Source organism: Microtus ochrogaster, chromosome 8 (assembly GCF_000317375.1).
Source record: "Microtus ochrogaster isolate Prairie Vole_2 chromosome 8, MicOch1.0, whole genome shotgun sequence".
NCBI lineage: Eukaryota > Metazoa > Chordata > Mammalia > Rodentia > Cricetidae > Microtus > Microtus ochrogaster.
The window spans coordinates 32,783,737-32,796,527 of record NC_022015.1 but is presented as its reverse complement, the minus strand read 5'-3'; the positions used below and the strand labels follow the sequence as shown (position 1 = coordinate 32,796,527).

Below are 12,791 nucleotides of genomic sequence, written 5' to 3'. Positions count from 1 at the left end.
AGATCTGAGAGGTGTCCTCTATCTGCCTAGGCAGATGTGAGATTGTCTGGCTGTTGAGTACACCCCTGGGAGACACAGCAGCACTGCTGGTCTCCAGGCATGCAGAGCCTCCGAAGCTAGAATCACCTCAGAGGTGATTAAAGTTGCCTTAACATCTCCGAGTGCCGAGCTTTTAACCTTTTGAAATCCTTAGCAGTGCAGGGAGGCTAGGGTGAGGGGTGTCTCATGCTACCTTTGTGAAGAGTGCATGGGCAGATACACACAGGCGCACTTGATACAGACGGACATGCGGCATGACTTTGACAAACACCCACTCACAACTCACACACGCCACACACCGATGTGCATCCACACACTAACGTGCACACTCACAGCACAGCCACCTACACGCTGGCCATGTGCATTCTTATGAAAGAGGGAAGGGTCATGACAGAGGAAGCCGGCCAGGCTGGCATAGACAAGTTTTACAGTCTAAGTGAGGTTGCTGAGGGGTCGAGGGCTCTAAGAGGCAACAACGCTACAAATCACTACACTCCCCCAGCAGGACACAACTGGAGTCTGCTGCAGTGTTGGTCCAAGTGGACTCACGACTCTAAGTCAAGGTTGAAGCAGAGTCAGGTTCAATATTTAATGCTGAATTTCTTTGCTTGAATGAAGAGGTGTCTCTGTTCTCCCAGAGGCACCATGGAAGAAAAAATGTGAGGGGCAAGCCCAGGGGAGCAGCCTGGACAGCATCCCGGCCTCCCCCGCGCTGTTCATCCCTGTTAAGACTGAGAAACACACACGAAGGCTATTGACCAACCTGACCAAGGACAAACAATGTAAAACGCTGTATTTTCCTCTGGATGGTCTGAATCTACAGTACACACACAGCATGGTGGGTTCTGCACGCTTCAGCTATACACGCAGGTGAAGAAGCCCGGGAGTGAAAGGAGCTGAAACAGCCTGGTGGTCCCCGGCTCCCCACCTGAAGGATGGGTGCAGAATGTTTGCACAGAGGAGCTTGTAAACGTCCTATCTGCAGGCCAGTCTCCTTACTCAGATACTGAGTGTCTGCCTCTAGGTGGCGCTGCCCACCACAGGCTGCAGAATGTGCTGCTTCCAATGCTCTAGGAACTTACTGGGGCCCTGTTCTCTGAGGAGGTTGTCAGCAAGGCTATGCTCTGTGATGCAAATCACAGAGACTCATTTACATCTGTAAAGGAACCCAGGGCTCAGGGCTATGAAGCACACTAATTATTTGTGGGTGAACACCAGTATGTCTATATGTGGGCACTGAGTATGTATGCATGTGTGTGGTGGTGTTCCCGCATGTGCACGTGCATGTATGTGGTGAGCAGGTGTGTGGATGCACAGGTCTGTGGTGTACATTGTGTAACTGTAAATGTGTATAAGGGTGCGTGTTTACACACGTGTAGTGTACATATATGTGTGTGCATATGTGCTGTGTGTGTATGCATGTGTGTATGTGTATCATATGGATCACAAATTGGGAAGAGAAAGATAGAAAGGAAAGGTGTACAGTCTCATAGGTTGGTATCTCTGGACATATGAGCTCTCACCTCTGTAAAGGCCTCCCCTAGGACGAGACATCTGATTTTACAAAAGGGTCGTTGTTGATGTCTATTCTTTGAGGTGGGGCTTTGTACCCAAATGTTCGTGAAAATGACAAAAACGGAAAGGCAGCTTTCGTCTGTGATGACCGTCACAGCCCGGTCGGCCCCTCCTTGTGGGACAGAGAACTTGATTCCTACTTGCTCTCATTAGAACAGAATCCAGTCTGATGGTTGCTGACTTTCAAAGCTAGGTCTCCATTAAAAAGTGGGCATCTTTCAAAAGCATAGGCTCAGAGAGACCGAGGCCAGCTCTCTGAAGGCCACAGCCATTGGCTGTTTCCTTCCCCCCCCCCCATAGCTCCACAGCAGGCCCATTCTTAGCACCCAGAATGCCCTCAGGCTATCAGTCCAGGGCCACGTCCCATATGGTGCAGGGGTGGGCAGGCAGAAGTGCTAGGTGATTTCCGGTGAAGATGCAGATTTGAGGTAACACTAGGATGGCAGGGGACAGGAAACTGCCCAGTGTGAGTGTGCTCTGGAGAACCACTGCTGTGGTCCCTAGAGTAAAACCTAACACACATGTACCAAAGGCGGAGTCTCTGCGGAGGTCTCCCAGCTTCCCTCCCGGCAGGAAGGGAAGGTGCTGTGAACAGAGAGCAGGCGATAAGCTGATGGAGAGCCACCTCCCACCTGGGAACCAGCGGAGGTGGCTGTGGCCCAGTGTTCTCCAGATGGGTTCTGTCACAATAAAAGAGATCACGGCTGAGGGGTGTGAACCACTACTGAACCGCTTGGTCATTTGAGGACCCTCCCAGCCCACTAACCTCACCTAGCAGAGTGCCACTCTCTGCTTTGAAACTCCTCCAGGGACACACGGTGGCACTGGTGAGGGACTTGTGTTCCCAACCTGGTTACACTGTAGTTTCATTTTTCCAGGGTCCTGTTCGGATGTTCCCTGTCCCATCAGTACCAAATGGCAGGCCTTCTCGGACATCACCCTGGAGCAGGCCATTCTGGCTGGGGCCCCCAAAAGGCAGGGACTGTGTCCTTCGTAGCATCTCCAAATGGGCAGGGCCTGGGGAGAGCCGTGGGGGACAGCCATAGAGCCCAGGACTCGTATCTCCACCCTCAGGCTGACTGACCATGGGGAAAGGATCGGCCTGGGCACAGCAGGCCAGTGTATGCATTCCCACTGGGCCCTCAAGAGAGCTGGGAGGGCTGTCTGTGCGTGAACTGTGGGGGCTGCCATCCAGGCTGGAGGGGATGTGGTAGGCATACTCCCTTTCAGCTGCGGCTGCCTGGTGCCTGCTGAAGTAGTGGGGCTTAGTTCTGCCCTTGAGGCACCTGTGCAGGTGGGGGTCGTGCAGGTGGGGGTCGTGCGGGAAGGTGTCCTCCCCAGCCATGTGCATGTGGGCCTCCTCCTCCATCAGCTGTTCACAGTGCATCTTGGCACAGCAAGGGGTGGCAGGTGACAGACAGCTGACATGGCCCTGGGCAGCCTGCAGGTTTGTCATCTTGCAGTGGCCTGCTGGTGGATGGCCAAAGCCTCTGAGTTTTCCAGGGCATGGTGAGTCCTGCAGGCAGGCTGTATGCCCCAGGGCATCCCCGTTGGCATCGAGTGCAGGGTGGGCATTGGGCTTGGTGGTGGAGGTATCTCCCCGAGACGGGCAACATGACCACCAACACTGCCACACATCCTCCCGCTTGGCGCAGTGATGGATAAGGACAAAGAGTCCCAGAGTCACACAGAAGGCGCCGTACAGACAGCTGAAGATCATGTCCAGGAAGTGGCCCTGAGACACGGCCAGGGCCCCAAAGGTCCACGTAGCTGTGAACAGGAACAGTGTGAAGGCGGCAGCACGCAGCTGGGCTTTGAAGGAATGTTCATTCTGCAGCTGTGAGGCAGCCAGGGCATCGCAGGCGGGTGGCGTGCCGGGACGCACCCCATGGCGATGGCCTCTCTCTGGCACTGCCAGCCTCTGCTGCTCCTCCGTGCGCTCTCTGAGCTCATACCTGCGTTCTGGGTGACGCCGTAGTTGCACATAGGTGCAGAGGAAGTACACACAGGTGACCAGGGCGATGAAGGCAGCTGGTCCATAGAACGCACCTAAGCTGGGCTCCCAGGCCATCCAGCAGCTGCAGGGAGAAGCAGGCAAGTGTGGGAATGTAGCTCAAGTGCTTGTCCCCCCCCCCCCCCGCCACACACTACGTGCCAGCCCCCCTTCAGGACTAAATGGGAGTATTTTACTTGTGGTAAGGAAACAGATGACACTGAAGACTGACCAGTCCTGAGGTTTGGGTTGATGGGGACAGAACTGCAGTCTAGAAGAGTGTTCGGAGCCAGCTGGTTGGTTAACTCTAAGTGTTAGTCCTCGGGAGGTGGGTGGGGATGGGACGGGGCAGGCCTGGCGTGGATGGGGCAAGGAGGTCCGCTGAGGGTCAGGAAACTGTCCTGGGTAAGGAGCGAGTGGGCAGAGGCAGGTTCTGATGGGCAGCACATGGGGCAAGCGTGGTTTGAGTGAGGGTCGGACATCCTGGGGTCCTGAGGTCCTGAGGTACTGAGAAGGATGAAGGTGCCACTAGGGCTTTGGGCACCTGTGGGGTTGGGAGTGGCTTTGTCTTTTCTCCAGGGGTGTGTCATGCTTAGCTGACCTTCTGTTATCTGGTCCCGGGCTATAAAAAAGGCAGGCCTTTGGTGTCTAATAGAGTCAGTGGGAAACTGAGTGTTGGGAGAAGTGTACTGGGAGAAGGGGGCTCTGCTTACACAGAGTCTGGGGAGACACGATCCTGAGTGATCTTCTGGGGCCCCAGGCTTTCTGTTCCTCTCAAGGGCTTGCCTTTTTACAGGTGCCTTGGAGGAGAGTCACTAACAAAGGTTGATTATAGCCGGGCGGTGGTGGCGCACACCTTTAATCCCAGCACTCGGGAGGCAGAGGCAGGCGGATCTCTGTGAGTTCGAGACCAGCCTGGACCAGCCTGGTCTACAAGAGCTAGTTCCAGGACAGGCTCCAAAACCACAGAGAAACCCTGTCTCGAAAAACCACACACACAAAAAAAGGTTGATTATGACAGGTGTCTGTGGGACACCTTCCCTGCCCTCCCCTGGCCTGGATGCTAACTCGACAAATTCCTCAAGTTTCTGGGATGACCCGAGGAGGAGCTGGGCAGTGCCCCCAACTTTTCAAGGGCTCACAAGTCGGAAGTACTCACTATGCCACGTCCTCATCCTCGGTCCCATAATTTCTGATGTTTGTGGCAGCTGTGACCCCACAGATGATGAAAGGGACCCCTCCGCTGATGAGGTAGAACCTGCCAGAGATCAGAAGGCTGACTTTCCAGGAATGCCCCAAAGCCTCCTAGAGAAATGAGGCCATTCTCCTCCCCCTTCCCTGATGCAAAAGGGAGGTGGCTGAATTCCAGGGCCTTGCCACCCTTTGGTATAGACAAACACATGTCCTGCAGGGGAGCCTGCTCTCCTCCCACTTGGTTCTGGCTGGCAGGGGCTCACCGTGAATCTTCAGACTCAGTGGGACTTTGTGGAGCCTGGGCTGGGAACAGGACAGATATGAAGAGGTACATACAGTAAATCCGCAGGGGAAGGAGGGTGTTGAGTGTGGCATCGCTATCCTAAAGTGGTATACTGAGTCGTGGCCCAGCTAGATTCCCTTTGGATCTGTCTTTAGCCAGAGCCCTGCTCAGACCCCTCTCCTCCCTGTCAGCAGTGCCCAGCAATCAGTGGGCCAGTGTATTGTTAGACGTAGTTTTAGGGTGAGGAGCCTAGCTCACCTCGCCCTCTGTGGCAGTTGGGAGAGTTGCTCACCTTTGAGCTATCCCCAGAGAGACAGCTGATCATGGATTGACCTCCCCTCCATGGGCCTCAGATGATAGCTTCACTGAGGGTGATTCAGTGCTCAGCCCCCTGGATACCTCCTATCTGAGTACAACCCCACTGAGCATGTGTGTCCTAGGCTTGGCCTGTGCACACACCGAATCTGCCATAACAGGCATGGCTGAGCACTTCCCACTGTGCTGAGCCATGGTGAGGCCACCTCAGGGGACAGCTCAGAGAGGATTCCCATGAGAAAGTGGCGGCTATGACAGACACCCTGAGCAGACAGTGTGGCACAAGTTTGAGGACAGCCTGGGTGGCCTAGCAGGTAGGTCCCAAGTAGGCTAGTGCTACATGGAGATACCGTGTCTGAAAACAGACAAAATAGAACAGGTGTAGTGGAAATTCTCTCTTGAAAAGGAATAAAAACAGTTTGTGCTTGGGTGAACTACACTTGAAGGAGCATCACATGATGGTCCTCAGGGTAGCGGGATGCTGCACTGAAGGAAGCTGGTCATCAGGAAGGAAGAATACAAGGAAGGCTGAGATGACAGTAGCTAGAATAGATTTGCTTTCTCGCTAACTTCTTCAAAATACAGATGAGTGTTAAAACAGAGAAGTCTGACACCTCGTGAGTTCATGAATAACACTGGGGAGTAATGCATATGGCATTTGTGACATAAGAGATGAGATGGAGGAGGTTCTTGAGTTACCGGATATCTCTCGATGTTTTATGTGATGTGGTACAACTTTATTTACTTGGATTGTGAATAGATTGGGCATTTTGATCTCTGAGGAGGCTGCAAGATGCTAAGGGAGAAAAGCTAATTAATATATTAATTTGAAATAAAAATATTATAACAACACAAGAGCAGGAATAAAAGGAGGAATGGAAGAACAGAAGCCACATCAAAACAACATCCCAAAAGAGGCAGAAAAAGAGAATAAAATGGAGACAATCTAACCAAGAGAAAAACCAGTTATGTTTTAACACTCTAAATATTCCACTTCAAGGCAGAGATTGTCAGAATAGAGAAAAAAGGAAGACCCAGCTGGGGATAGTATAGAGTAGAGGAGATGGGGTGGGGCCGGAAGTGGACCTATAGGAGGAGTCTCAGCCTCTGTAAGTCATGGGTTCTCAATCTGTGGGTTGGGATGCATTTGGGGTTGAATGAACCTTTCTCAGGGGTTGCATATCAGATATTTACGTTGTGATTCATAACAGTAGCAGAATTACAGCTCTGAGCAAAAATAATTTTGTGCTATGTGGGGAACTGTGGTAAAGGGTCATGGCGTTAGGAAGGTTGAGAACTACTGCTGTAAGCCAAGGAAGCCAGGCCAGCAGCGGGAGGGAAAACAGGCTCAGGCAAGACAGGAGTAACACAGGCTACAGTAAGACGTGACATTTGCATTTGCCAGGGAGGCAGCACAGCTGAGGCAATTGAGGGTTCAAGACAGCAGAAGGAATGTTGTCAGGCTGAGGGGAGAAGTAGAAGTTCCCAAGTTATAGGTGGTATTCAAGTCCCCTCTCTCAGTACGAGATAGAACAACTAGCCAAAAATCAATGAGGAAACAGAGGCCATGAGCACAGCATTTGAGGAAGTTGACCCCAAGGCTCCTTGTAACACATCTCACCCTACAGTGCCACCAGTGTCACCCAGCTCCAGTGATGGTAGCTTGTTCACCATGACATCAGTGACATTTGCACATTATTCTCCAGAACGTGTGACTTGTTCACGCAGAGGTGAGCAGCACTCACATCTTTGTTCAGCGCATGTAGCCCCTGCACCGTGGCAATCCAAGCACTCACACATCTCCTCCCAGTGTGTGTGTGTGTTTCACCATGTCAACCATGGCATCTCCACATTCTTCTCTGCTGTGTGTGACCTGTCAACCATGGAATTCCTGCATCCTCCTCCAGAGCCTGCGGCATGTTCACCATGAAAACTGGCACCTGCAGCAAGCATCCATTTTTCCACTGTGCATGTACTGATGATCACCATGACAACAGTGGCATCCTGTTCCATTGTATGTGGTCTGTTCATCATGTTAATAATGGCATTCATATACCCTCCTTCACTGTGTATGTGGCCTGTTCACCATGGCAACTGTGGTATCTACACATCCCTCTTCCCTGTGTGTGGCTTCTTCACCATGACAACATTGGTACCCTATATGCACTCCTTCATTGCATGTGGCAACAATGACATTCTTCAGTGTGTTTGGGCCCTTCAATAGGTACATGCCACGAAAGACTCAAACATTCAGAATATTTGAGATCATGAGGAGCATATTCTAGGACCACATAAAAATTAGAAGAGACATTTATAACAATGTTATAGCCAAGACACTACAGACACTGTGGACTTAACAATACACTTATAAATCATTCATAGAGCAGGGAAGAAATCAGAAAGGATTGGAAAGTACCTTAAACAATACCAAAGAAAATGCAACATACCGAAAATTTTTTTGCCAGCAGATACAGCAGGGCTGTATCTAATTTCCAGTCTTCTATTAGGAAGAAGAGAAAGTTCTGAGACTTAGTGATCTAAACTAACAAGGTAGAAAAACAAAAGCTTAAGACAGGCCCAAGGTAGTCACATGATGAAGATGATAAAGATCAGAGAAAAAGTTGGAAACTTGCTCCTCCACCGCAAAAATCAATGAAGCTACAAACACTCAGACCGAGTAAAGAGAGACGGGCTGGCAGGACGGCACAGTTTGCCAAAGGACCTTGCCTTGCAAGCACAAGTTTGATCTCTAGAACCCAAATACCACGGCTTGTATATCCCTCACACACACTGTGAACACACAATAATGATAAACTAATTACAAAGATTGTTTGAGAAGCTTAATTCTCAATCTTAAGGAACAGTTATTGTTATGCACCCTGCAGACACACTGCAAGAATCAAAGGGGTATATAGTGAATAACTGTATGCCAACAGATTCAGTAACTTTGAGGAAATGGATATATTCCTTGGGAAAAAACTAAAACAAAAAACATTAGAAAAGCTTGTTGGAGTTGATACTTAAAGGCAAATGGAACATCAATTCTCTCCAACAGAGTGTCATTGGGTTTATCAACCACACTCCAGGTAGGTCCCTTGCCCAAGAATATATTGTTGATCCACACAAAACTCTTTTTTTTTGGTGAACTTTTTGTTTTGTTTTGGCATTTTTTCCAGTCATATTGGTTTTTTTCATTGTTTGTTTTGATTTTCACTTTGTGTTTTTTTTTTTCTGAGAAAGAGAGAGAAGACAAAGTTTGGTGTGTAGGGAGGTAGGAAGAGAATCTGGGAGAAGTGGGGAGGCAGAAATTATTATCAAAATTTATTTCACAGAGAAAAGAAAAGAAAGTCTTCCTGGGCTTGATGGCACAGTCTCCTCTGGGAGGCAGAGAGGAAGATCTCTGAAAGTTCAAGGTTAGCCTGGACGACATAGCAAGACTTTGCCTCAAGAAGCCAAAATACAACTCTTTCAACCAACCAACCAACCAACCAACCAACCAACCAACCAACCAACCAGTTAACCAACCAACTAACCAGTTAATCAACCCAACCTACCAATCAACCAATTAACCAACCAACTAATCAATTAATCAACCAACCAACCAACTAACCAACTAAAACAAAATAAAAAAAACTTAATTGTGCTCTGTCTAATAATAAAAAACAGAATGGGTTTTAGCATCTGTACACTCAATGAATTTGCTTGTAGAGTATTATACAGATTATTCAGATGGCAAAGTAGGGGGGATGGGCAGGAAAATTTCCCTCAGATTTGAGGCCAGTGGGACCCGAGGTCAAAACCAGACACAGACATTGAAGAGGTCAGCTATTTGCACCTGTAGTGCTTGTAACTTCGCTCTAAATGAAGTCTTAGCATTTTAAGGAAGTAAGACTGATCTCAAAACTCTGGGCTGGGTTATTGTTCATACACAGTAGCAAAGTAGTTTGACTTATCAGCAGGTGGACAACACGGTGCGTTCAGTCGCTGTATTCAGGGAAAGCATCCAGTGGAAATAGCATGTATTCATTCCTCCTATACTCAGCCAATCAGCAGAAGAAGGCAGCTTTCCCTTCTTTAAAAGTCACCTGGGAACAACTAGCACCAGATGAGGCTGAAGAGCGATGTCTCTGTTTGTAGATGATGAGATGGTCTGCATGAGAAATCCTGCAGGATCTACAGGACGAGCATACGCTTACGACGGTGCAGGGTTCACACAGACACACATTTTTTTTTTTTTCGAGACAGGGTTTCTCTGTGGTTTTGGAGCCTGTCCTGGAACTAGCTCTTGTAGACCAGGCTGGTCTCGAACTCCCAGAGATCCACCTGCCTCTGCCTCCCGAGTGCTGGGATTAAAGGCGTGCGCCACCAACGCCCTGCCACAGACACACATTTTTATATTTGAGTGAAAACAGACGCCGCTGAGAAATAAAATAGAGATGCCGTTAAATGGCATAAATGCATCCCAGTCACAGCCCCAGAAGATTTTCTTCTTGTAAAAGTGAAAAGTTGAAAAAAAAATGGAAAAAATGCCTTTAATCCTAGTACTCAAGAGGCAGAAGGAGGTGGATCTCTGTGAGTTCGAGACCAGCCTGGTCTACAAGAGCTAGTTCCAGGGCAGCCAGGGCTACACAGAGAAACCCTGTCTAGAAAAACCAAAAAAAAAAAAAAATGTTGAAAAATTGATTCTAGAATTATCTGGGCGTGTAAATGATTAGACTATTCAGATTCATCTGAAGGACCCAGAAGACTCCTTGGTCCCCCCAGATTCCTAAGAAGCTGGATTTGTATATCTGTCCCCATGGGAGGTGAATATAAAACATTCTGAGCCAAGCATGTCTAATTCAAAAGCCTGCCCCCTGCAGTGGGTTTCTTTTGCTTGCCTTTTTCTTTGTGGTGCTCTGATGGTAGCGTGCCTGCTATCATGTGTTCTACCACAGAGCTGCACTCCATCCTGGAGTGGTCTTATTCCTCCTAGGCACCCAACCAGGCAGAGTCAGAGTGTGATGGAGACATCCGCCCACAGAGATGCCTAGGGCCAGACATGAGATCACTTTCGGGACTTGGCTGTGAAAGTTGTCAAACCCGAAGCAGAACGAGTACAAAGGAGGGAGTAGATAAATCACAGTGACAGGTGATTAAGAAGGGCTCACCGTGTGCCTGAAGTGAACAGCCACCACAGCAGACCGCTAGAAGCACAGCTTGCCACCCCGCCTCCAGGAGGACACACTCTGGTGGGGATGTCCCCAGAGGCCCCTCAGACTCAGGCAGCAATCCGCTGTGGACTGAGGACTGAAGGTCATTTATTACACCCCATGGACACCACCCCCTTCTCATGGTTGCCTCCTCCTTGAATACACTCATGGCTTGCCATGGTGGGCTTAGCCTCCTGTAAACTTACGTCTTCATAGATTGGGCTCTGATGGCTACCTAGGTGGAGGGTCAAGTTCTTTGCCTGCATCTGCTTCAGGTCACTGAGCATGCGTGAGCGCTACTCACTTCATAGTAGGCGAGTTCTACATAGTGGGGAAGTCCTGCAAGCAGACGCTGCCGGACAGTTCTGTTGTACAGGCGAGGTCTGTGCACAGTTGGAAGAGCACAGATATAAGGCAGACAATGGATGGACAGGTGTGTGGGGGACGCGGAAGGGCTGGGTTGCTAGGGAGTGTAGCTAGACGTGGAAGGAGGGTGGGATGGATAGAGGGAGGATGGTCTATAGAGAGCAGATGGATGCACAGGGGGAGGGCAACAGCCTCTGAAGGATGACTGGACAGTGCAGGGTAGCCCAGCTGGGGTGGGATAGGATGGGGCAGCTGACTTTCAGCTTTGTACACTCGTGCAGGCTCTCAGGAGATGTTGGGAGGAGGTGGAAGAAGGCCGCAGTCCTAGCAGGAAATGCCTCTGCAGTGGAATTCCCTAAGAGCACCTTTCGGAAACCACTTGCCTTAGTTAGCAATCAGCAGTCAATCTAACACAAACCTGGAGTCAACAGGAAGAGGAAACCTCAGTTGAAGACCTGCTTTGATCAGATTGGCCTGTGGCCATGTGGCTTGTTTGTTTTGAGACAGGAATGCTCTGTGTGGTGCTGGCTGGCGTGAAACTAACTGACTAGCCTTGAATTCGCAAAACTGTGCGGACTGCAACCTTCTGAGTGCTGGGATTAAAGGTCTGCTGCACCTGGTCAGAGGCATTTTTTTTTTAATCGCTACTTGAGGAGTGCTCAGAGCACTGGCCCCAATGTTGTGTCTAGGCAGGTGGGCCTGGAATGCGTAAGAAAGGTGGTTGTTACTCAGACTGAGCAAGTCACTAAGCAGCTCTTCTTCAGTGGTCTCTGCTTCATTTCTGGCCCCCAGGTGATGCCTTAGTTTCTCTTGATGATAGACTGTAACCTATAAGCCAAATAAACCCTTTCCTCCTCTGAACTGTTTTTGGTGAGTGTCCCCCACCCCCTCCAGACAGGATTTCTTTGTATATCTCAATTGCCCTGGAACTTGCTCTGTAGACCAGGCTAGCCTCAAACTCAGAGAACCCCGCCCCCACCTCTGCCTCCCAAACGCTGGGATTAAAGGGATTAAAGGTGTGTGCCATCGCAAGCCAGCTTTGGTTAGTGTTTTATCACAGCAACCAAAAGCAAAGTCGAAGACCACTAGACGCAGGCACTCCTCTCACAGCAGCTCATTTGAAGCCATGTCCAGCTGGTACCTTGGGAGGGAGCTACGCGGGACCAGGTGGGAATTTGATCAGAATAGGGCTAACTGATCTCCCGCTGAACCCTGGTATGAGGTGCAGCAGCTGGGCTGACTTGGCCCTGTCCCATCTCTGAACCCATCAAATTCTCTGAGGCTTTACAGTTTAGGGAACCTACCAGAGTCCACATGGTCTCTGCAGTCAGAAGGTACATCTAGAAAAACTCAGCTCCTCTAGCCACTAGTCCATGCTAGACCCCGTTCCTCTAGCCACTAGTCCAGGCTAGACCCGGTTCCTCTAGCCACTAGTACAGGCTAGACTCGGTTCCTCTAGTCACTAGTCCAGGCTAGACTCGGTTCCTCTAGGCTAGACTCGGTTCCTCTAGTCACTAGTCCAGGCTAGACCTGGTTCCTCTAGTCACTAGTCCAGGCTGGACTCGGTTCCTCTAGTCACTAGTCCAGGCTAGACCCGGTTCCTCTAGTCACTAGTCCAGGCTAGACCCGGTTCCTCTAGTCACTAGTCCAGGCTAGACCCGGTTCCTCTAGTCACTAGTCTAGGCTAGACTCGGTTCCTCTAGCCACTAGTCCAGGCTAGACCCGGTTCCACAGACTTTTTCTAGGCTGGGGGTCCCATCTATCTCTGACTCGGGCCTTTGTTCCCCTCTCATGGGGTTTTCCCCCCTCCCCGGCCCCTGGGGTACCCTCCAGA

At 50.1% G+C, this 12,791-nt stretch overlaps 1 protein-coding gene across 2 annotated transcripts in view; it reads right to left on the bottom strand.

Annotated features, from left to right (window-relative positions):
• Positions 1–815: 815 nt before the first annotated feature.
• Adgra1 (adhesion G protein-coupled receptor A1) overlaps positions 816–12,791 on the bottom strand; it is a 40,480-nt gene continuing 28,504 nt past the window's right edge. For both annotated transcript variants that reach the window (XM_005351449.2, XM_013347932.2), the window contains 2 exons: positions 4,767–4,865; positions 816–3,692 (listed from right to left, as the gene is read on the bottom strand). In XM_005351449.2, coding sequence (XP_005351506.1) covers positions 2,468–3,692; positions 4,767–4,865 — 1,324 coding nt within the window. In that variant the 3' untranslated portion in view covers positions 816–2,467. The remainder of the gene's footprint in view (positions 3,693–4,766; positions 4,866–12,791) is intronic.